The sequence below is a fragment of the Staurois parvus genome, unplaced genomic scaffold (assembly GCF_062004578.1).
Source record: "Staurois parvus isolate SC_StPar_1 unplaced genomic scaffold, SC_StPar_1.0 ptg000154l, whole genome shotgun sequence".
Lineage (NCBI taxonomy): Eukaryota > Metazoa > Chordata > Amphibia > Anura > Ranidae > Staurois > Staurois parvus.
Genome location: NW_028317950.1, coordinates 24,556,367 through 24,581,603, shown reverse-complemented (window position 1 = coordinate 24,581,603; position 25,237 = coordinate 24,556,367). Strand labels below are relative to the sequence as shown.

Below are 25,237 nucleotides of genomic sequence, written 5' to 3'. Positions count from 1 at the left end.
CTTTTTTCTTTTTTGCCCCCATTGCAATGAGAAGCCCTCTGATGCAGGCTTTATGCGCTTCCCACACCGTTGCAACCGACACGTCCTCTGTCTCATTCACTTCAAAAAACCATTCAATTTCCCTCTCAATTCTTTGACCAATCTCTTCATCCATGAGGAGTGCCTCATTCATCTGCCATACATATCCCTCTCTCTGCTCTCTACCCCATTTTAACTTCATTGCAACCGGGGCATGGTCCGACAGAGTGCTTTCTCCTATTTTTACTTCCCCCACCCACTCTATCATTTGATGTTCTACTAATATGTAATCTAGTCTAGAGTAAGTCTCGTGTACATGCGAAAAGAAAGTATAATCTCTCTCCTTCATATTCCTGATTCTCCAGATATCCACCGATTGACACTCATGCATCAGTTTCTTTAACCTTCTCAAGGACTTGCTTTCCTCTCTCCGCGTACCAGAATTAGTGTCCATCCGCAGATCCATACAGAGGTTAAAGTCTCCCGCTACAATCATACACCCTCTTTTAAAATCCATCAATCTCTTCAGCACTTCTCTCATGAATGTCTCTGGCTTCTTATTTGGACTGTATATATTTGCTATTGTGCACTCAATTCCCTGTAGTTTACCTCTCAAAAATAAAAACCTTTCCTCCAGATCCGTTAATCTCTCCTCAACCTCAAACCTTATATTTTTAGCAAAGCCTATAGCAACTCCTTTTGCTCTTTTGATTGGTGAGTCCGCATAAAACCATGTTGGAAAATATCTGGTCCTCAATCTAACCTTCGACTCTATCTCTAGGTGTGTTTCTTGCAGAAATACCACTGAAGATTTTCTATGTTGTAGTTCTTTAAATAACCTAAATCTCTTTCCTGGACAGTCTGGATCTCTTTTCCTCCTGACTCCTTTTTCCTCCTTACTTTCCTCTTTCTTATTCCTATAGAGCGTTTTTATCCCATTAGCCTTTTCTCTTCCCTTATCCTTCCCCCCCCTCCCCCATCTCTCCCCCCCTCCCCCGTCTCTCCCCTATCTCTCCCCTCGTTCCCTTTCCTCTCCCTCCCTTCCATCCCCCCGCCCGGCATCATTGCCATCACTCCCCCCCTCCCTCCCCCCTCCCTCCCCCCTCTTTTTAGGCCTTCGCTTTGCCTAACCATCATTTGTGGAAATAGCATCCACCTTTGATATAATCCTTAGGGCTACACTCCTCCCATGGACAGCCTCCCCTCCATCCAAATCTCCCCATTGACCCCCTTTCCACTTATACTTCTTAACTAAAAGAAGAAGAAAAGGAGTTAAGCTAGAGGGGTGAGGGAGAAAACAGGCGATGGAGTGGGGGCAAGGAGGAAGAAAAAAAAAAAACTTCTCTCCCCTCCACTCCCCCCCCCCCCGCTCTACCCCCCCCCCCCCCCCACCAGTCTCCACTCCTCCCCTCTCTTTAATCTATTTCCCCTGGGTTCTTCTTCCCATCCATTAATTTCAATTCTCTGCATTTCCAGTCTATCGCAAAAATTTCTCAAGTCCTCTGGGAACCTCAATTGGGCTGTTGTTCCATATTTCCATCCTATTAAGCACTCCGGTATCCCCCATCTATATTGCACCTTCTGTTTTCTCATCTGCTCCAGCAAAGGCCTTAGAGCTCTCCTCCTTCGGAGAGTCTCCGGTGACAAGTCCGCATATATTTGAATGTCCATTTCTCCATATTTTATTACTGGTTTTCCCTTAGTTTTGCTCCAGATTCTTTCCCTTTGCTGCAGTTCATAAAATTTAACTAGTATGTCTCTCGGCCTATCCTTCTCATGGTTCCCCTGGAGTTTCCCATTTCTAGAGATTCCTTCTATATTAGTCCTTTCCATATCAGAGTTTCCCATTATAAAGTTCAGTATTTTGCGAACCGCCTCTTCCATTAGTTCTCCTTTTAGGCTTTCCGGTACCCCTCTTATCCTTATATTTCTCCTTCTTTCTCTATTCTCTTGAATTTCCGCCTTGTACAGCAATTTTTCCTGAACTTTTTCCATGTTAATTATCTTTTTTTCTAATTCGGAAATAATCTGGGTCTGGTTTTTAACTTTCTGCTCCGTTTCCTCCACTCTTAACAACAGCTGCCCCAGATCCCTCCGAATATTTACCATTTCTTGCTTTATTATTCTCTCCAGATCTTTAAACATTTCTGTCATCTCTTTTATTTGGGATTTGTAGATCTTTTTCTGTCTCTGATATTTGTTGACTACTGATATCCAAATCCATTAATTGTTTAGGACTGCTTTGCATACTTAAGTCTGATTCTCCTTTGTCATTTCTGCTCTGCCGCCTTTCAGGGGTCATGTTTCCCTGGGATGTGTACTTTTTAATTGTACCCGTTTGGGTCCCTTTAGGCCCGGTTCCCTTTGCACTTTTATTTTTCATTTCTTCTGTTTCTTTTATTTTTCTCTCATAAACTTGAATTTTACACAGGAAAAAGAAATCAATATGATATAGAAATAGAGATCCCAGCCCTTTCTGTTAACTTTTCTGTGTGTTTTTGCCTACATCTTACGCTCTTCTCCTTCTTTATATTCTCTGGGGCCCCCCCCCCCTTTTCTCTCACTCTTTGCCTTCCTTCAACTTGATACAGTTTCTCCCAGATCTGCACAGTTTTTGTGTTTAAGGCCACAGCCGGAGCCACTCACCCTCACTGCTCCTCTCATGAGACTGCTCCAGGCTCCATTTCTCCAGCTCCTCCAGTAGGTCGACTCTCTTGCTCTCAGGGGGACCCTCCAGGACTTTCCTCCATTTTCTTGTTGAGCAGGCAGTTCTTCACAGTTCACCCCCACAGGGTTCCAAAAGTGGCTAGTTGTCCAACAGGACGATATCTCTCCTGTTCCCCGTCAGCCTCCGGCCGGCCGGCTTCCTCGCTTCCCAGGGATGCACTGCGGCCGGTCACATGTCCCGGACGCGCCTCGTTTCCCGGCAACCACACTCAGCGTCCCTGCCTCTCTCGGGTGATCTCTGTTCCCCAGCTCTTCCTCCCGCGGGCCGCCGCTCAGCCAAGGGAGCCTGCCAATCCGAGGTAGGTCTCAGGTTTCTAGGGCTCCATACTTCAGGGGAATTTTGTGGGTCAAAAAAAAAAGGGGGATCGGTCGGAGGGGCTCCGGCCGGGAGCTCCTACCACGAGATCTCCGCTGCCGCCATGGTTAGGCTCCGCCCCCCGTGTAGCTCTGTGGGGCCACTGATTTGATGTAATGCAGCACATTCTACCATTTTTTTCTTCACGCGAAACCTGGAACTGACTGCGCTGGTGTACTGGGTCCATTTGAATACATGGAAAACACTTTGCATGCATTTGTGATGATGAAAAAAGGATCTGGACAGCATCTGGATATGGAACAGTTAAAAACGGTTCTAAACGCAAACGCTTATGAACGCAAATGCTTATAAACACGGTTAGCCGCTTTTACAAGTGTTTACAAGAATTTAGCGTTTGAAACACTGATAAAATCTACTCCTGAAAGCAAGTTTGTTGCGTTCAAAAAAACGACTGTAAACTCAACTGCCTGTAAAGAACTGTAAGCGACGATGTGTACATGGACACATAGTAAAACATTAGGGAGAGTTCAGGGGCTGCTAAAAAAAAAAAAGCAGAAAAGCTTTTGAACATGAGTTTATCAGCTGCAGTGTACATGAACCCTAAGGCTCCGTGCACACTGGGCGTTTTATTAACGCTGGTAACGTTAGCTGTGTAAAGTCACGTTACAAACGTGCGTTTTTTAGCGTTTTTGCGTTAGCGTTTAGCAACGTTTTGCCTTGTTTTTTTCACGTTTGCGGTTTTTAGCGTTTTATTTACAAAGAAAAAATTTATTTTTGCTCAAAAAAAGTCCAAAAACGTTGGTTGTACTGCTTTTTACTGCATTTTTTAGCATTAAAGCATTTTTACAGCTAACAAAACTCCTCTAGAAACCTAGTTCTGGGTTTTTTTCCAGCCAAAAAACGCGCCTGCTAAAAAATGCTAATTACAGTCTATGTGTGCATGAATACATAGGACAACATGCTGGGGAGTTTACTGGCTGTAGAAAAAAACGCCAAAAGCCAAAAACAGCAGCTGTAAAAACATCCGGTGTGCATGAGGACTAAACGTTTGGAAGATTTCATGACTGACCTTTATCACTAGAGTCAGTTAGTAAAAAAAAAAAAAAATTTCAGTATGGGATCAGACCAGGGGTGGACTGACTATTTGGAAACTCAGGCACTGCCCAAGGGCCCGGGGTCAGTAGGGGGCACCATGAGATGCCCCTGGTACTTTTTTCATAGGCTTTTTTGAGTTTGGGCAAGGACACAGGGGCCCCATGATCCCCTATTGCCCGGAGGCCCCATGAGTTAGTCCGCCCCTGGGTCAGACAGTTAACTAGCAGTCGATGCTGGCTGTGCTTCTTGGCTATCAGTGCTGCAGAGTGATTGTACCTTGGTGACACTTTGCAAGTATCCCAGACAGGTTCCATCCTTGTCTGAAAACAGACCCCTTGCAGGTTATGATGTGAAACGTACACAATGCTACTGGCTGTCGTGGGACTTTGTCTAGTCTTTAGATCGAAGTTCAGACACAGTATTGTTTTTTTTTGTTTTGTTTTTTTAACCACAGCAAGAACAAGGTACTCTTCTGATGATTTATAGTTTTGTAAGTTGAATCATGTGAGCTGTGGGCCATTTTAAGCCAAAATGAACAGAAAAGTTTACTATAAGGAATGAATCTATCATGAAGATATATTGCAACTCTTAGTGTTGAAATGGAAAACTAGAAGCTAAAATATCCTGGGACATCTTCAAAACCTTGGACTGTCCTTATTAGGAAAATTTGGCAGGCACATGAAGCCTAAATCTCTCGCTTCGCTTGTGAAAATCATACGTTGTAATCTCACGATAAGTCTTATTTGTGACCTACTCTGTCCTTAGTGGGAAAAATATATCTATTTTGTGTGTGTGTGATATGGAAATAGGGCCATTTCCTTTCATTCTGCTAGGTATAAGACAACCAGTTTCTCTGACACGTGAGATAAAGAATTATATGCACTTTTAACGAATATAAAGCTGACAGCATATCACTTCTAACACTGTATATTCTGCTATAAATAAAAGTGTATATGCAGGTCACCTGAGGAAAGGGGAGTGCGCTTCCTGTCTGATTCTATACATCACTTCTTGCCATCAGGGTAAATACGCCACAGATGTTCACCATCTAGACAAATTGAAAACAGAAATGTGCAGTTCTGTGTCTGGCCAGACCTGCTGCCCTTGGCTGCCTATTTTCAGCGCTTTGTTCTGTATATGCCTAGAGATGATTATATGTGGAACGTACAAGTTTTTGAATCATACTATTTTTTTTTTTTGTTTAGTTTTTTTTTTTTTTCATTAAATTGTGCATGAAAACAGATATGAAACTTAACATTGCACCTCACAGGGCGCCAAACACAATACAGGCCTCGCAGGGCCCTAAACAATTACAAGAAGAATAGTGCAACAAACTTGCACTGGAATCTAATAACAGAGACCAATTAACAGAACTAAAAGAACCTACCCCCCCCCCCCCCGTAATTCTAATGATTATCATTCAGAGAGATCCCTCCAACAGTATAACCTCCTTTAGTCAACACAGTCAACAATGAATAACAAGCAAAATAGGTAAAATCTCACTTCCATACCCTCACAGACATTACTATAAGAGAGCACAAGGGATAATAATATAGTTAACTGGTATGTTGGAATTTGTAAGAGACCTCAATATAATACACCATGTGGCCTACCCCGTTGTATAAGAAGAGGAAAGCCACTCTTTCAAGACTTCTTTACACAACCCCTAGATAGGTAAGTGGCCTTGTAGTGTGGGATCATCATATTTATTAGACCTTTCCAGAAGGAAACCATTGGAGCAGTGGGTTTCTTCCAGAGCAATATAATATCCTTACAAGCATAAAATAATAACATGTTGAGAAGGGTTCTATGGGCATTGGATGGAACCACCTCATCTACCAGGCCCAGGAGGCATACAGAGATAGAGGAACCAAGGTTGTGAGGACCTCTGCGATACACAATGTAATGTCTTTCCAGAAAACAGTAATGGGCTGGCAGTGCCAGAATATGTGAGTGAAATCAGCAGGGGAATGGGAACAACACTAACACTCCGCTGAAGGAGTGAAGTATATTCCGGCCAGCCTGGCCAGGGTATAATATATTCTGTGCAGAAATATAAAGTGAATCTATCTTTAGCTGATGCCAAATGTTTGAATGGGTGGTCCCACATATCATCCCAGTTCTCCCCCTGGATACCCAGGACTTCCACACTCCATTTTTCCCTACAGTGTTGCATCTGTATGGAGGATGTTTGGAAAAATTCCTTGTACACCACTGATATGGTTTTTTCAAGTGAATCATCTGTCAACAGACTCCCAAGGACCGAAGGCTGAGTCTATATGGTCAAACTGCTAAATTGAGATTGGTGCGCTTGACGCAGTTGAAGATATTGGAAATAATAGTAATTTGGAAGATTATATCTTAGTTTTAACTGATCAAATGTGAGCAGTTTGCCATCTCTGAATATGTCACCCAACTTTTTGATGCCTCTAGACATCCACAGCCCCAGGTCCGCTATAGTGTGGAAGTGAGATAAATATGGATTCATCCAAAGAGGAGAGGAAGGCGAAACCCCTTCCATTTCAGGTTTAGAAGCAAGTTCCCAAGCCCTGATAGTGGTTTTCATGGGCGGAAGAGAAGAGCTCGCTCCTCTGAACAGTGCCAATCGTAGGCTTTCATAGGACCCTAAAACCGCTGCCTCCAGTACCGTCACCAAATCTGCACGACCTTACAAAAGCCATTTGGTCTGCTAGATAGTATTTCTGGCAGTCTGGTAGCACTAATCCTCCCTGGCCCCAGGGCTCCTACAGTACCTTTAGACCTATCGGTGGAGGGGAGGGGGACCACAGGAATGAGTTAATGAGGCTATCTCGTTTCTTGAAATAGGATTTAGGAACCTACATGGGAGCCTGATATAGAAAATATAGGGATAACAGGGAATATTTTCATCTTAATAAGGTTAATTTTGCCAATTAAGGACAAGGGAAGATTTTGCCATGCTTTTTCAGAAAAACTATCAGGGGAGTGAGATTGAGATTCATATAGTCTGCAACATTTGTCGTTATTTGAACCACAAGGTAAGTTATTTGAGACACCCAGCGAAGTGAAAGAGTAGGGTCAGCTACTGCTCAAGCCCCAGAGTCCAAAGGCAATATAGACGATTTGGACCAGTTTGCCCACAAGCCAGAGTAGGTGGAAAAATAATTTTGAATACGTAACGCTGCTTGTAGGGATGGAGCTGGATCTTGGAGAAAGAGGATCAAATTATCTCTGTACAATGCAAGGCATTATTCGATGGTGCCCACCTGTAGGGCCTTCACCTCTGGAGAAGCTCTCAAAGCTATAGCCAGTGACTCCATCATTAATGCAAACAAAAAAGGCAAAAGTGGACAGCCTTGCCTTGTGCCCCTACCTATGGGGAAGAAAGGGGAAACTGAAAGTCCAAGCCTGATCGCCGCCCAGGGAACACTATACGGTATTGATATGCATCAGTGAAAGAGTGGTCCAAAGCCCAAAATTTCCATCACCATAGACATGAAGCCCCAGTCAACAGAGTCGAATACCTTCTGTCAATTGATACTAAAACCCTAGTAGATAGTTGATCTTCCTGGGGAAGTTGGAGGTGAATGAATACCCTTTGAAGATTGGTGTCAGTCAATTTACCTGGCATAAAGCCAGTTTGGTCGACATCTATTAAGGACGGAATAACCGTTGCCTATCTGGTAGCTAGGACTTTGGTCAAAATGTTTAAATCAGTATTTATCAGGACTATAGGGCCTATATGATGCACAATCTGTGAGATCTTTCCCTGGTTTGGGAAAGAGGACCATATGCACCTCTAGCATTGAAGGAGGCAGAGTTTTCTTCTCCAAGCAGTGCTCAAACAAGGCACAGAGCTTAGGGGCTAGTAACTCAGAGTAAGTTTTGTATAGGTCAACCGAGAAGCCATCAGGGCCTGTTGCCTTGTGCGAGGAAAAATCTCCAATAGCAGCCTCAAACTCAAGGGGGGTTATCTTAGCTTCCAAAAATTCCCTGTCTGACTCTGAAAGTACTGGAAGATTCAGAGCAGCAAGGCAACATCTCAGGGAGGCAGCCTCATATGTGCAAATATAGGGTGGAGAAATAATGCGCAAACTCCTCCATAATCTGCAATAGGTCAGTGGTCAGGTCCCCCCAGCCATCTTAATAGTATGGAGGAGTTGACCTCTAATCTGCTACAAGCAAGGCCAAAATCTTACCATGTTTATCACTTTGGGTGAACAGAGACTCAGCCTTGTGTCTACATTCTGTATGAGTAAGATCAGAGAAATGCACCGAGAGGAGATACCCCGTCTCCAGCAAAGCAGTGTAGGATTCAGCTGAGGGTGACTTATCGTGGTCCTCCATACAAGTGTGCCTCCTGCAGGAGGACGATATGCAGTTTAAGTGGCTTTAAAAATTGGAAGACCGCAGCCCTTTTAAATTTGTCATTAAGGCCTCTAACATTCTGTGATACAATTTTAACATACTTAGCCATATGCAAATATTAAACAGGCAAGCCTCTGGATTTGAGGCAGTGAAGGTAGACCTCAAATCCAGAAGTGAAGGAGTCCGAGAACAACTGGAGGGATCACTGAAAGGAGGTTCCGCGAAGTAGGAGGAGGGTCAGTATGGACAAGGTAGGGGGGGGGGTCCCAATAGTCAAGTCAAGCCCCATCCCTGCTGTTATACCAGAAAACAAAAGCATCAACAAACAAAAAAAAAAAGGTTCCAGTATGCAGCCTTTTCCCAGAGCTTACAAAGTGTGGAGGGCACCACCGCCGTGCATGAAAGTTCTACTGGCTGTTGACATGATGTTTTATCCTTATGAGCTCCGTAGAGAAGCAGCATACACAATCCAGGAGCAACCCCCCTCACAGGATAGGAGGAGGACAAGGATATCATATATAGATAAGCTCAGGAGGTGCGTTATTGCACCAAGGCAATAGGATAAACTATGGCCCAAACATGGGAACAGTAACATAATCCCAGAGAGGTAGCTGAGTCCAGTATCGAGTCGGGTGGCATATGATGGATCAAGGCACTGAAAGACAGCAACATCCTAAAGAGGAATCTATTTTCTTATTGTACTATATCAAGCCATATTAACTTCTTGCGGGCAATCAAAGAACTTTACAGCTCCTTTGTGTTGAATCTGGAACTTTTTAGGGTACAGTACACTGTACTGAAGGCCTTTAACCCACATGCGTTTCCGTACTGCTGTGAAGGAATGTTTCCTTTGGGTCTCAGCTGAAAAAATCTGGGAAGAACATAACTTTGGCATTTTCATGCGTTAGGTCAGGGCATATTCGGGCTTCCACCAGGATCATGTCCATGTCCCGGTAATTCAAGAAGCATACTAGGAACGGTCTGGGGGTAGCTCCAGGAGGGCGTGAGCCTTTGGGAACTCAATGGGGCTCATTCCAGCACATAGGTCAGAGAGCGCATTCAGGGCCAGCATTTGTTTGAAAAACTGCTCAGCAAATACGGCCGGCCTGGCGCTCTACAGCCCCTCTGGGAGTCCCACCACGCTCACATTGTTCCAGCGCTGGCGGTTCTCAGCATCGTCCGCCTGATTTTGTAACACTCTTACACGTTCCTGTAGCTCTGTTAGCAGGGCACTGTAAGAAGTGGTGGTATACATCTGAGATACACTCCTCCGCTGTGGTCAGCCTGGATCTTATCCAAATCATGGCGTATCATTCTGCTGCCAGGTGGTCAATACGGATCATGAGGATGGCTTTACAGCCATCGATGGCTTCTTGGATCAGCTTGGTAATCGCACCAGCTTCCGCCTCAGTAGTGAAGGAGGCCGAAGGGATGTTCAGGTCTGGCGCGGGCTCTCCTGCTGGTGAGTCCGTCTTTGCTGCCGGGCAGCGTGGATTAGGTGAGCCAGAGGCAAGATGGTGGAGGAGGGGCCTGAGTTCCAGCCTCGTTTGGGCTGCTGGGTCAGGTAGGAGAAGAGAAACCAGGTGTCGGGGGTGTCGTTATCCAGAGGAAGCAGGATTAATGCAGGAGGACCACAGAGATCTACAGAAGTGCGACCAGTCCTGCTCACATCCTGGTTATTCCCCCATTTGAATCATACTTTTACATGTAGCCTTGTGTTTTCCTTCTGACACCTCATAGATATAGGATCACTGTTGTCTGTTACATGCAGAACAAGATCCCAAAAAAAAATTTTGCAACTGAAATGCTTCTTCAAATTGCACAGTTTTGTAGAGTACTCATATACAGAAGAAGATTGTCTGTAACAGTTCCAAAATCTCCATTGCATGAGTGTGGAGGACTCATGACAGTCGTCCTGTGTTCTCTCAATAGAATAATTGAGGGATCTGTGCAGCCTTGCTGCCCTCAACTGGCTGGGGTGATGCAAAAACAAACTGCAAAGAAACACAAAAAGAGAGGGAGCATTGGCCTAGTACATTATCCCAAGGGAGTTCATTAAAAATGGATAAAAAACATATATAGTCACAAACACACACACATTCCAGAAGCAGGAAGTGAGTGGGAGCCTGCATGGTTTTCAGGATCATGCACGGGGTGTGATACCAGCTGCCTGGTGCCAGGAGAATTCGGAATGGAGAGGCCGGAGACTGCGGGGCTTCTGAGGACCAGACAAGGGCCAGAAACCCTGTGAAGAGGGAATGCCCTTGAAACACGTAAGCTTGGATTCCTGGATGCCATCTACTTGCCGTTTTCATCCATCTGGGCCTCACCCACCATTGTGCTTGTGGACAATCACTTTCCATATTGCTATATTCTATCTAATGTGTGTTTGTGAGTATATATGCTTTTTATTCATTTTTTAAAAAACTCCCTTGGGATAATGCACTAAGCCAGTGCACCCTCTCTTCCAGCAATAGCTGCAGAAGAGCTACACTTTTTTTCCCAATCATTAACTTCTATCTTACAAATTCAGTTTAGTCACCCCAGATCTTGTAGTCAGATGAGTAGCCCCAATATGGCCTGTCCTTTCCCTGACATCACTGAGCCAGGTCAGAAGGACTGCACATGTGCATACTCTGTTGGTTTGGTTGCCAGCCAGCAAAATGGCAGTTGTCAGTTGCATTGAGGTGCATGTAGGTGTTACATTCAATTGACAGTAATTTCTGAGAGAAATATGTAGGGTGCGTGTCTGACCTCTCTTTCTGAAAAAGCTGGTTGTTTGGCTGGCATTCTGATGAGATGACTTCAATATTTTGGACATCACTGACTTGATATTAGTATAGGCATATTTCTGACCTTTCATTATCATGCCTGTTCTAAATATGTGACTCAGAAGTATCCATAAAAGACACAACCAGGTAACTAGCATTTTCAGAAGATGGTCAGCAATGACAGCTCCTATATTTGTGTCCTAACAGGGTATTTTAAATAGTGCACCAACAGCAGTATTCGTAAATGTGTTTATTTTCTGTTATAAGTTACTAAAACACAGTGGGGTTGATTTGCTAAAACTGGAGAGTGCAAAATTTGGTGGAGCTGTGCATGGTAGCCAATCAGCTTCTATCTTCAGCTTGTTCAATTAAGCTCTGACAAAAATAAAATTTGAAGCTGATTGGTTTCTGTGCAGAGCTCCACCAGATTTTGCTTGCTCCACCTTTAGTAAATCAATCCCACTGTGAGTGGTTCTCCAAGACACAGAGGTTCCCGAACTTGCTTGATTAAATCACAGAGGTTTTTATGCCTGTTTCTTGAAAACTGTTACATGAAAAAATAAACTGTTTTTCCTGCCATTGTTCTTATCCAAAAATGTGTTGGTAGACCAGATGCTTCTTTCTAAATTGGCCGTTATGTGTATGCATACTTTGATAACACCAGACAGACATTGCATTTGTAAACTCTTCTGTGATTGATATGAGCAGTTTTCTGTCCTCTGTACATCGCTGCATAATATGTTTCCGATATATAAATGTATTGAAATAATTTAGTTTGCCTTGGAATCAAGACTTTGGTGCCCATTTTAGAAGCCCTTTTTTCCTTCTATAAATAGACTTCCAGTTAGATATATCTACAAGGGGGTATTACTAATCCTCAAGGCTATTTTGAACTAACATAAGATGAAGGTTGACTGTTTCCTTGGGAGATGGTAATCACTTCTTGTGCCTACATCGGTAACCACAAAAATCTTGTGTTTTAGCCCAGAAGGACAAATTTGTCTAGATTTTAACAAAAATATTCCCTAGCAGCTCCTAAAAGTCTCTGAGCTAACATACCTTGACCACAAAGTTCACCTTGAGGTTCCTGTGTGGAAAGTCTGAGTCCATCGTGGATGTGAAGTGGGGACAGAATGAAAGATGTGATTGATGAAAGGATTGGTGAAAGAAATAATGTATGTTTATTTTATATACAACTCTAGTTCTGCAAGTAGATCAAGTTTTGATATAGTTTAGTTGTTGAACCTGTCACTTACACATTCTGTATTCTGTATTATACTGTTTTGACTATTACTGGACCTGGCCTGGCCCTCATGGTTTTTAGTTTTGGATTTAATGTGGCAGGGTAAGAACCTCTGCCACATTTTTTAATGCTGTCTGTGTCCTTACCAGAGACGCTCTTCTTTCTTTTTGTCCTGTTGACCATTGTTATATTCTATAACAGAGTATGATGTAGAGCAGAGTCTGAAAATAGATACATACTGTACATACATACATACATTGCAAATTGCATTGCACCGATCCAGAATCCTACATCGGTGCAACAAACGTAGCCAAATGTGTTTAAAGACCTGATCCTCTTCTAAGGTCATATGTGTTTTGTCCTCTTAAAAACCAAGCAGCTCTTCAGAACTTCTCATTAACAAACTTAACAAAAAAGGTATTTTGTCCATCCCAAACATATTTTTATTTAGTTATTTATTTCAGGTACTTATATAGCGCCGTCAATTTTACACAGCACTTTACATATATATTGTACATTCACATCAGTCCCTAACCCTCAAGGGGCGTACAATCTAAGGTCCCTAACTCACATTCATACATACACATACTAGGGCCAATTTAGACCGGAGCCAATTCACCTACCAGCATGTCTTTGGAGTGTGGGAGGAAACCGGAGTACCCGGAGGAAACCCACGCAGGCACAGGGAGAACATGCAAACTCCAAGCAGGTGGTGTCGTGGCTTGGATTCGAACCAACGACCCTAGTACTGCCAGACGGAAGCGCTAACCACTTAGCCACTGTTCTGCCCATTGGATGTAACAAATTAATTATACTTTCTTAACACACATATTCAATTTTTATGAACTTCGGTGTAAAAATCTTAACAGTCTTGTGGGTATAACTGGTTTAACTTTCTAAAAGGTCAGGAATATTTATACACTGTAGACAGTTATCATATATTTCCACCTCTGTAAGTAATATGATGACTGTGTATTATGGATATGATGCCTTTCGGGAGAGTTCATTGCTTATGCATTGACGCTGTACTTCAGCCTAAACGCTATTTACATGTGAAGCATATTATATGCCTAAACACATATGATTCTGTTGAGCCACTTTTAAGTTTCATACAGCACTAACACATCGATAACCAAGAGGGTGACCCCACATTCACTCATAAACTTAGGAAATACAGCAATGCCATCTGCCTGTCAGCAGCATGCTGACTAGACAATCAAGGTAAAAGCAGTGCAGTGATGATGTCATCTCTGTGCTCTTCATTTCCTACAAGCAAGTTTTCAGTGTTAACTAAAGATTGGCTCAGGATGCTGTATCTCGCTGTCCTAGTCTGACCACTGTACAGGGAGTTACAGGACAGCACACTAGCTCTGGCTAGTATCCTGTCACACAGAGCTTGCCATTGGCCGATCCAGTGTAAGGATTGTGTGCAAACTATCCCTCTTTGGATAAGCTGAGTATACTAAGAGAGAAGTTAGGTTTCCCCCCATTCCCCCATCAGAATATACAGATCAACACTGCAACCATTGGCTGAACCAGACAAATTTCTATGAGTGATTTCCTCAGTGCTTATCTTCCTGCATTCTGGGGTTAACATCAGCCTCTGCAAGTGTGAAAGAGTTGCGTCGTTTATCCACTCCTTCTATTGCTAGAATTTGTACTGTTCTACACCAGAACGCAAAGTGTAATAATGCGAATCAACTGTCTTTATTTACCGCCCCATTCCTATACATGTGAATGAAATCTAGTTATTTTACTATTAATTTCTATTGCGGCAGAATCTTGGCAGCCTGCCCACCCTCTAATATAAACAAACAGTAGGTGATTCTACTCAGAAACCCATTTAAACCTGACTTCAGAATCCTCAGAAGGCCTTGTGTGCATGAATGATTGCAAGCACTTTATGTACAATTCTCAGCACTTTCCAGTGCCCTGTTGCTTTATTACACAGTTAAATTTTTTTTTTAAATTAGGCTCTCCAGTGCATCAGTGGTTAAATCATTTAAAATCACTAAATAAGTTCTCCAGCAGAAACCACTATGATTCTCATATTTGAAACTATTGACATTAAATAAAATGACCAACTTTTCATATCATGGTTGCATTTCAGAATCCTAGTGTCCTGGTAAATAGCAACAGAATACAATCTGAACACTGGTGTATAAACTACCTCTTTTCTGGTCTGTGATAAGGTCTGTTCTAATTTGTTGGGATTTCAGGATGGTATTTTTAGCCCCATGGCTTTTGATACAATACATAGTAGTAATGAACCGCGTGCGATCAGCTGGATCCTGGAGAAATCATCCTCTTTCTGCCTCTGAACATCTGGCACACAGGGGGTTAATGGCTTTAGGCTAAATTCAATAGAAAAATGTCCCAAGGAGGACCAACTATCCGCCCACTTTAGCCCTCCTCTGTTGAGTAATATTCTTTCATATTTTTACTGCATGTAACACAATCTGTGAATGGGGGAGAAAACCTTGTGACCAACCAGACTCCCCATTGACAGATCCATTACGTACACTGAAAGCAATGAAAGAACTTTAGTCAGTGGAGAAGGAGGGAGAAAGGGGTGGGTCTTTGTCAGGAACTTTTTTCAAAGCAACTCTTCCCAGAGCTATTAAACCCCCCCCCAGAAGTTCAGCCACAGGAAGAAGACTGACTTTCCTGCAATGAAGATTTCTACAGAATCCAGCTGCCTGTATAATGTGGGATATACTTCTTTATTTGGCAAGTAATGTCATTAAAACCATCAGGTTAAAAATATTTTTACCCAAAGTTTCAGCTTTAACCATTTAACTTGGGGACCTAATTAAAAAAAATGTAACTCTGTAATAAAGTATTTTTGGGGTAATCAGCAGCTTTCGCTTGTATGTATTTTACATCCTATGGTTGATATTGTAATTTTTTATTTTTTTTGCTCATTCATTCTTTACAGTATTACAGCGGGTAAAATAAGTATTGAACACGTCACCATTTTTCTCAGTAAATATATTTCTAAAGGTGCTATTGACATGACATTTTCACCACATGTCAGTAACAACCCATGCAATCCATACATACAAAGAAACCAAAACAAATAAGGTCAGAAATGAAGTTATGTGTAATAAAATGGAATGACACGGAACAAGTATTGAACACATGAAGAAAGGGAGGTGCAAAAAGGCATGGGAAGCCAAGACACCGGATAAAATCTGTCAGTAATTAGAAAGCAATCCTAACCTTTGTCAGTGCAAATTAATATCAGCTGGTTCAGTCTCAACTGATGACCTATAAAAAAAAGGTGTCTCACAACCAAGGTGTGACACAAGAAACCTCTCATGATTGGTAAAAGCAAAGATGTATCTCAAGACTTTTGCAACCTTATTGTTGCAAAACATACTGATGGCATTGATTACAGAAGGATTTCTAAACTTCTGAATGTTCCAGTGACCACTGTTGAGGCCATAATCTGGAAGTGGAAAGAACATAATTTCATTATAAACCGGCCATGACCAGGTGCTCCTTGCAATATTTCTGACAGAGGAGTAAAAAGAATTATCAGAAGAATTGTCCAAGAGCCAAGGACCACTTGTGCAGAGCTTCAGAAAGACCTGGAATTAGCAGGTACAATTGTTTCAAAGAAATCAATACGTAATGCACTCAACCGCCATGGCCTGTATGCACACTCACCACGCAAGACTCCATTGCTGAAGAAAAAGCATGTTGAAGCTTGTTTAAAGTTTCCTGCACAACATTTAGACAAACCTGTGAAATACAGGGAGAATATAGTGTATATATGTTTGGAGGTCAAATGGCACTGCCAACAGTGAAGCTTGGAGGTGGTAACATCATGGTGTGGGGCTGTTTTTCAGCATACAGTACTGGCAAACTTCATATCACTGAAAGAAGGATCAATGGAAAAATGTACCGAGACATGCTTGATAAAAATCTGCTGCCATCTACCAGCATGATGAAGATGAAATGAGTATGGACATTTTAGCAAGCCAATGATCCCAAACACAGAGCCAAGGAAACTCTCAAATGGTTTCAAAGAAAGAGAAAATACAGCTGCTAGATTGGCCCAGCCAATCACCTGACTTGAATCCAATAGAAAATCTATGGAAACAAAATTAAGATCTGAGTTCTTAGAAGAAGCCTACACAACCTTCAAGATTTGAAGACTATTTGTGTGGAAGAATGGGCCAAAATCACACCTGAGCAATGCATACGACTAGTTTCTTCATACAGGAGGAGTCTTGAAGCTGTCATTACCAACAAAGGATTTTGTACAAAGTATTAAATACATTTCAGTTAGTGTGTTTAATACTTTTCCCCTGTGTCATTCCATTTTATTACACACAACTTAATTTATGAACTTTTTTGTTTTGGTTTCTTTGTATGTATGGATTGCATGGGTTATTACCGACATGTGAAAATTTCATGTCAATAGCACCTTTAGAAATATATTTACTGAGAAAAATGGTGACATGTTCAATACTTATTTTACCTGCTGTATAAGGATTTTAGGCTCTATTCACACTATTATGAAGTTTGACACGATTTCCAATATGATTATACGGTGCAACTTTGTTTGTTCTTGGATGTGGTTTACATATTATATGGAGCCAAATTACTGTAAATTGCACCAAAGTACCCAGATAACCCTTTCCCTAATTGCACTGCAGCTGCTCTGCATTGATGTGAACATGCACCCTTGGAAGCAATATTATTTCCATCGTCATGCAATTTAGTTTGACCAAAGTCGCATCTAAAATTGTATCCATGTGAATTAGACTTTAAACTTGCTCTCATCCTCTCATCTCTTTGCTAAGATCTATGAGCACAGAGGAGGAAAGGACAGGAAGCTAAGCTAACTAGAGATAAGAGATGCTCACTCTAAGTATATTTTTACAGAAACATGTTTGCCTGAGTTTTAGCTTTAAGATTTAATAGGTAGGTTGTGGCCATTATAACTAATAAGTCATTTGTAGGAAATCATTATACTTTGTATTCTATTTTTGCTGTTAAGTTTTATCTTGTGGACACTAATTATTTATTAGCATATGACATTCTGCTAACATTCTTTGCTGTTTTGTGTTTGCTTACAGGAATCTACCTGTTAGATCTCATCTATGTTGACTCTGCATACCCGGCATCTGGAAGCATCATGGAAAATGAGCAACGTTCCAATCAGATGAACAATATACTTAGGATAATCGCTGACTTGCAGGTCTCCTGTGGTTACGGTCGGTACTGCTTATTTCTTTTTATTGCTTCTTAATTCTTTTATTATTATATTGTAATGGCAATGTGCAAAGTAAAACTAGTTGTCAACCACATTCCAGTGTTCTGGTAAAAGATGACCTTGCACGGTACAAATCTGATTTTACAATCATATTCAGACCTATCAACAAATATATTCAGACCCCTGTGTGGTGTGAAGGCCTGCCCAATTGGAAACAAATCAAGTGAACTGTTTAGATATGCCCTTTTGTCATGTCAATTTGGTAAATCTAATGGATATTGTATAGGGATTGTACAGATTGTAGCATGTATGGTGAGCTTTAAGTTCATTACAGTCTGTTTAATTACCTTCAGATTTACCAACAACTATGTAAAGCCAGCCATACATGGATCGAAATTCGGCCGGTCCATACATCCATATATGGGCACCCTGGTTGTACAGAAGTCAGTCTATCCATTGACCTCTGTGCAACCACCCTGTCAGGTTTTTCCTGAATGATCAGAGCCGCCAGCTATAGCCGGAAACACTGATCATTGTGTTTTCACGGCAGGGAAGTCTCTCTGCTGTAAGAGGACAATGGCACAGAAGAAGTGATTCCCCCATCCACTTCAAATGTGTGGATGGGGGAATAGGCACACTTTTTTTTTCTTTCAATGAAAAAAATGTATAAAGTATGGCCTGCCTTATACATGGGCATGTCTGACTGTATAGAAACAGAAGGGACTGTTGATAAAGGTCCTTGCTTAGTTTTGTAAATCTACTGTAAAGCAGATTGTACAGTGATTGCGCAAACCAGATTTTAACATGTATGACCAGACTACAGAGAAGAAATATTTTTGCTGAATGCTATGTCTTATGAAAAGGAGACTTAAAAGTTTGGGATTTAAAAAAAACAAACTTGCATACTCACCTAAGTGGATGCAGCATCAGGCCAATGCTGCTTCTATTCCCTGTCACCTCTAAGACCAAGAACTGAGTGACCAAAGACCTGTGAACACTCAGTTCTAAGTCCTCAATGAGCACAGAGCCAGTAATTGTCAGTCTCCGGCTCTCTGCTCTGCCCCTCCAGCACTCCCTGGAGCGCTGGGCTGTGGAGGGAGCGGGAGCAGCTGGCTCAGGCTCTCAGAGGCTTGCAGAGATGCTGAGCCAGCTGCCAGTCAGAAGTCTGGGTAGGTCCCAGCTCAAAAGTTAAAAACTGTCCAGAATCTGGCCTGGCTCAGTGACTAAAGCCCGCTGTCGGCTGAACCTGGTTTACAGGAGTGCTGAACTAAGTGCACTCTTGTGACCTACAGGAGAAGTAGTCTGCTTTAATTCCATAACTGTTTATTAGAATATTCTTTTATATATAGGCAATTTAGAGGGACCCTTAACGTTGTTATTTTTTATGCAGCTGTGCATTGTGTGGAGAGGGTCCGCATGTTTTTGTTCTATGTAGAAAAGAAGGCAGACAGCAGCTGAAATACCTCACCCATATTTTATCATCCGCTAACGTAAATAGAGAGTGCGGAACACAGGTGTAAAAGGCACGGCCTTAATGAAAGATGAATGCTCTGGAATGTGCGGAGATGGGGTCATAGCCTGTGTTTACATATTCGTCTGGCAAGCCTGAGTTGTAAACTCAGGAGACAGAATTCTTCCTGTCGTTTCCTCCATGTTGTGCTGTTTGGTCAGGTGGAATAGCTGGAAAAGAGGTTTGACAAATGAACATTAGCTTAGCAGAGATGGAATGACAGAGAGTGGTGTGTTTGAGTACTGACCTGTCTTGCATGCATATTGGTGTTATGCGATTGGGTTAAAACATTATTCAAATTCTTGTGACAGAAATGCAGTAAACTGTGTGTTCCCCTCACTTCTTAAATTCTGAGTATTAGTGGAAGTGTAATGTGGTAATTAAAGGCATTGTCTGCCCACTTTAAATGAACAGTTTAATTACTAGTGCAGATATTTCCTTTACATTTGGGTACAGGTGGACTGAATCACACATCAGTGTCTTTTACCTTTGTACCCACTATAGAATCTAGAGTCAGCGATGGACGATGTGATTTTTCATTCACTGGATTCAATCACTTGAGTCAATGTTGATGGGGGAATCCCTCCCTAGGAGCTATTGTTTTTTTCTGGTGCGGGTGAGAGGTGTCTCTGCGAGGAGAACACACTGATTATTGCTAGCTGTTATAGCTGCTGGCAATAATCGTATCGAAAATCCAACAGGTTGCTTGTATCAAAGTCGTACAACAGTCGAATTGGGTAAAATCAGCCTGCCCATAAATGGTTCGAATCTTGGCTGGTCCCTGCTGAACCAGCTGAGATTCAAACCATCTATGACCGGCTTAACTTCTACTGTGTTCAGAGATAACATAAGATAGTAAACGACAGAGGGAAAACAGTACCTTGTGGCATCCCTAGAATTCCTAACCACCTTCGGTCTTGTGATGAGTGCCAAGCCATTAGTCCTGTTTTCTCTAATGCAAATGGTTGTGAGTAATGCCGTGTCCAATTCCTTGGTGTTTTTTATCATCTATGACTATTATTTTTATTATTACTTAGCAGGGGGAGGGTTTTGGTATGCTATTATGTAAAATAAATTACATCCAACAGACAGAGAAATGCAGATAAACCCCTCATAATAGTAGCTGATAATTCAACCCAGGGCCATTGCTAGTGCTAGGCGCCTGGGACACGTGCCTTGCATCTCTTGCCCCGGGTCCCAGTGCTGCTGTTGTCAGCCACATTTGTTATATACAAAACTTGAGAATGGCCTTAAACACAGCAAAGTCCATCATGCTGCTCCCCTCAGCACTGCCACCCCCAAACTTTCTAGCCAGAAGAAGCGGGGACATGGGGAACTGAAGAGGCTTGAGGGATAGTTAGCCATGCCACTAGAGGGTTAAGTATTTGAATTTATCTTCATGTATGTATTGTATATACAGAGTGTGTTTGTGTACACAGTGTTTATGTATGTGTATACAGTACCTGTGTGTGTATACAGTGTGTTTGAGAATAAACTTCTAATAAACTACTGACCCCTGCGCACCATATGTACACCATACTCCTGACCGCTGTACATTATAAACATTTGGCCCCTTGCACTCTCTGTGTTACTTTACCTGACTCCTGCACTTAGCTTGCCACATACAGTCAACCTCTGCATTATGTATGTTACATATATATGACCGCTGCACTCTGAATGATGCATACTGTGGACCCCTGCACTCTAAATCACAAACCCCTGACTCCTGTTCATCGTATGTTACACATTCCCAACTCCTGCACACTGTACATTACATACACTTGTCTCCTGCACTCTGTATTTTACATACTCCTGAACCCCTAATACTGTATGTTTCATATTGCTGACCCTTGCACGCTATACACTTGATCGCTGCATTCTGTATGTTACCTCCTGCTTACATCTGCAGATAGTAAGTTACACAGTTCCCCTACACTGACCTCTTTATATGTTACAAACCCCTGACCCCTGTACTTTACATACAGTTAAGCCTTGCACTCTGTATGTTACATACTCCTGATTCTGCACTCTGTATGTTACATACCTCTGACCCCTCAACTCTATATGTTACATAAACTTGACCTTTGAACTCTGTGTTTTGGTCACCTGGCACCTGCACTCTGTACATTACATACTCCTGATCCCTGTGGGTTTCATTCACCTGACACCTTTGCTGTGTACATTACATACTCCTGATCCCTGCACTCCATATGATACTTTACCTGACCCCTGCACTATGTACTTTACATGCACTTGACCCTGCATTATGTACGTTACATACTCCTGACCCCTGCACTCTATAGTTCACATCAACCTAATCCCTGCATACATATTTATCATCTGCACTCTGTACATATTCTTGACCTCTGTACTCTGTACCTTAAATGCACTTGACCCCTGCACTCTATGTATCATATTCTGCTGACAATTGCACTGTTTGTTACATACACTTGACCCTTGCACTTCATATGTTACATACTCCTGACCCCTGTACAGCATATGATACATACGTTTGACCCTTGGATTCTGTGTGGTTTGTTCACTTGACACTTCACTCTGTACACATACACCTGACCCCTAGCTATGTGTGTTTTGTTCACCTCACTCTGTACATTATACACTCCTGACCCCATGCATTCCATATTTTACTTCACCTGACGTATGCACTAAGTACATTACATGCACTTGACCTCCACATTATATACCTTGCATACACCTCACACTGCACTCTGCATGATACATTTCCTTTCCTGCCCTCTCCTTGTGTATGTCAACATGCCTTTGGGTCGACACCACCCCTGACTCAGCGCAGGACTTGTTCCTAGCACATAAATAGGAGCCACTCACTGCCACTTTTTCCAACAAAGGAAAATTACTGTAAGTATAACCTCTTTCCGCCCGGCCTATGGCCGAATGGTGGCCAGCAAAACCCCTCACCTTTCCAGGTGGACGCCATTTGGCGTCCTTTCAGGCATGCGCAGTTTGCGTGCCTGCAGAGCCGCACAGCGGCGCGATCTGTCACCGGCCGTGTACCTCGGACACGGCCAATGACAGATCTGAGTACCGGCCCCGTTGCCAGTACCATGTGACCAATCACAGCAGGTCACATGACAGTTGTATACAATGGATGGCTTCATTCATGCCATCCCTTGTATACTAGTGTGTCTAGCTGTGAATGGTCACAATGATCACATGCACAAGCTGGGCCAATCACAGCCCATCTGTGTCATGTGATTAGTCGTGACCAAATCACAGCTAAGCACAAAAAAAAAAACCCTGAATGAATCGATGTCATTCAGATAAATGCTTGCTTATAGCAAAGTCATTCTTTGCTATAACCAAATTGTGTAAAAAAAAAAATACTCATCACTTCCCCATAGTACAATGTTACTATGGTAACATTGTACTACTTTGGTCATAGTGAAATATGAAAAAATATCTTAAAAAAAAGAAAAAAATTTAATAAAAAATTTTAAATAATAAAAAATGTTTTCAAAAATTATATATATTTTTTTCATAGTGTCACCAGTCAGTGTCCCTGATCACCACCATGCCAGTTATATGATGACGCTGTACTGCACTGGTGACAGTATGTAAAAAACAAATAGTGAAAATTATTTTTTACATTTTTTCATTTTCCGAAAAATTATGACAAAAAAATTACAACTTCAAAAAACTCGCCATGTCTCTTATGAAGTACGTCGGACTGTCTACTCTGCAAAAAGGGGTCATTTGGGGGATATCTGTACTGTTCTGACATTCTTGGACCTCAAGATATTAGATTGGCCGTCAGTACTTCAGGATTGGTCAATATTCAGATCTATACCATAGTTTGTGAACTCTATAACTTTCCTACAAACTAAAAAATACATCCTAATTTGGGTTATTTTCACCAAAGACATGTAGCAGAATACATCTTGGCCTAAATTTATGAAGAACAGTTATTTATTTGCAAACTTTTATAACAGAAACAAAGAAAAACATGGTTTTTTTTTCAAAATGTTTGGTCTTTTTTTGTTAATTTAGCAAAAAATAAAAACCCCAGTGGTGATTAAATGCCACCAAAAGAAAGCTCTAGTTGTGTGAAGATAATGATAAAATTTTAGTTTGGGTACAATGTTGTATGACCGCGCAATTGTCATTCAAAGTGTGAGAGCGCTGATACCTGAAAATGGCCTGGGCAGGAAGGGGGTAAAAGTGCCCTGTATGGAAGAGGATAAGTTAACAATGTTTCATATTCCTGACCTCTTTGTGCCACATGGGATATAAGTACCAATGACCAGGAAGGGAGTAAAAAAAACAAGAGGCTGAGGAGAGGTCTATGCAGTATGAATTATTATTATTATACAGTATTTATAAAGCGCCAATAGTTCGCTCAGCATTACATTACAGTACATTACAAAGAGGGACAGAACATGTGACAGAACAATACCAATACAATGCAAAACATGAGGGGATTGAGGGCCCTGCTCTTTCGAGCTTACAATCTAGGAGGGAAGGGATGGTGGCACAGGAGGAGATAGCTGTGGGGGATGGAGTGGTAGGAAGAGTGGAGGAGGTCGGCAAGTTAGCAGGGGGTGGGGTAGGCTTTCCTGAAGAGATGGGTTTTCAGGGTGCGCCTAAAGGAGAGGAGAGTAGGTGATAATCTGATGGGTTGGGGCAGGGAGTTCCAGAGGATGGGTGACACCCTGGAGAAGTCCTGGAGGCGGGCATGGGAGGAGGAGACCAGGGAACTAGAGAGAAGGAGGTCTTGTGAGGAGCGGAGTGTGCGTGCTGGGCGGTACTTGGATATTAGGTCAATGATGTAGTTCATGAATGTATTTGCTGACTTCTATCTTGCTGCTTGCTTTACAAAACATATCTGTGGGAATTTTGGCATATAAAGCCCATAAGGCCACCACACGTCTTGTGCTGTAAATTTTGAAGGGGAAGGAAGTCCTGTTGAAATATATGTCATTTGATTTGCCTTGATTATCTATGGAGAGATGGCCCTAAGCTTTACCTCTTTCCTTTTTCTAGGACTGATGTTAAGGCGAAAAAGGGTATTATCCTTCTGGAAGAAAAAAATGAAAATAGCTCTATACCTTGAATAATAATAAACTTAACGTGGTGAAAAAAATAACATTAAAAAAATAAAATATAAACAATAGTGACCGCTGCAGCTACTATAAACACAAGAAAATGTTAAAAAATGCGTGTAAACCACGCATATCACAAACATATATATCTATGAATTCCAAAATACATACAGTGGATATAAAAAGTCTACACATCCCTGTTAAAACATCAGGGTTATGTGATGTAAAAAAATAAAACAAAGATAAATAATTTCAGATCTTTTTCCACCTTTAATGTAACCTATAAGCTGTACAACTCAGCTGAACAACAAACTGAAATCTTTTAGGTAGAGGGAAGTAAAAATAAACTAAAATAATATGGTTGCATAAGTGTGCACACCCTTAAACTAATACTTTGTTGAAGCACCTTTTTATTTTATTACAACACTCAGTCTTTTGGGGTATAAGTCTATCAGCATAGTACATCTTTGCAATATTTGCCCACTCTTCCTTGCAAAAACACTCCAAATTTGTCAGATTGCGAGGGCATCTGCTGTGCCACAGCCCTCTTCAGATCACCCCACAGATTTTCGATCAGATTCAGGTCTGGGCTCTGGCTGGGCCTTTCCAAAACTTTAATCTTTTTCTGGTGAAGCCATTCCTTTGTTGATTTGGATGTATGTTTTGGGTCATTGTCATGCTGAAAGATGAAGTTCCTCTTCATGTTTAGCTTTCTAGCAGAAGCCTGAAGGTTTTGTGCCAATATTGACTGGTATTTGGAACTGTTCATAATTCCCTCTACCTTGACTAAGACCCCAGTTCCAGCTGAAGAAAAACAGCCCCAAAGCATGATGCTGCCACCACCATGCTTCACTGTGGGTATGGTGTTCTTCTGGTGATGTGCAGTGTTGTTTTAGCGGCAAACT

At 41.9% G+C, this 25,237-nt stretch overlaps 1 protein-coding gene across 7 annotated transcripts in view; it reads left to right on the top strand.

Moving 5' to 3' along the window:
* The window catches only part of RALGPS1 (Ral GEF with PH domain and SH3 binding motif 1), a 577,572-nt gene that overhangs the window by 405,283 nt on the left and 147,052 nt on the right, over positions 1–25,237 (top strand). For all 7 annotated transcript variants that reach the window (XM_089675289.1, XM_089675287.1, XM_089675288.1 and 4 more), the window contains one exon: positions 17,608–17,745. In XM_089675289.1, coding sequence (XP_089531415.1) covers positions 17,608–17,745 — 138 coding nt within the window. The remainder of the gene's footprint in view (positions 1–17,607; positions 17,746–25,237) is intronic.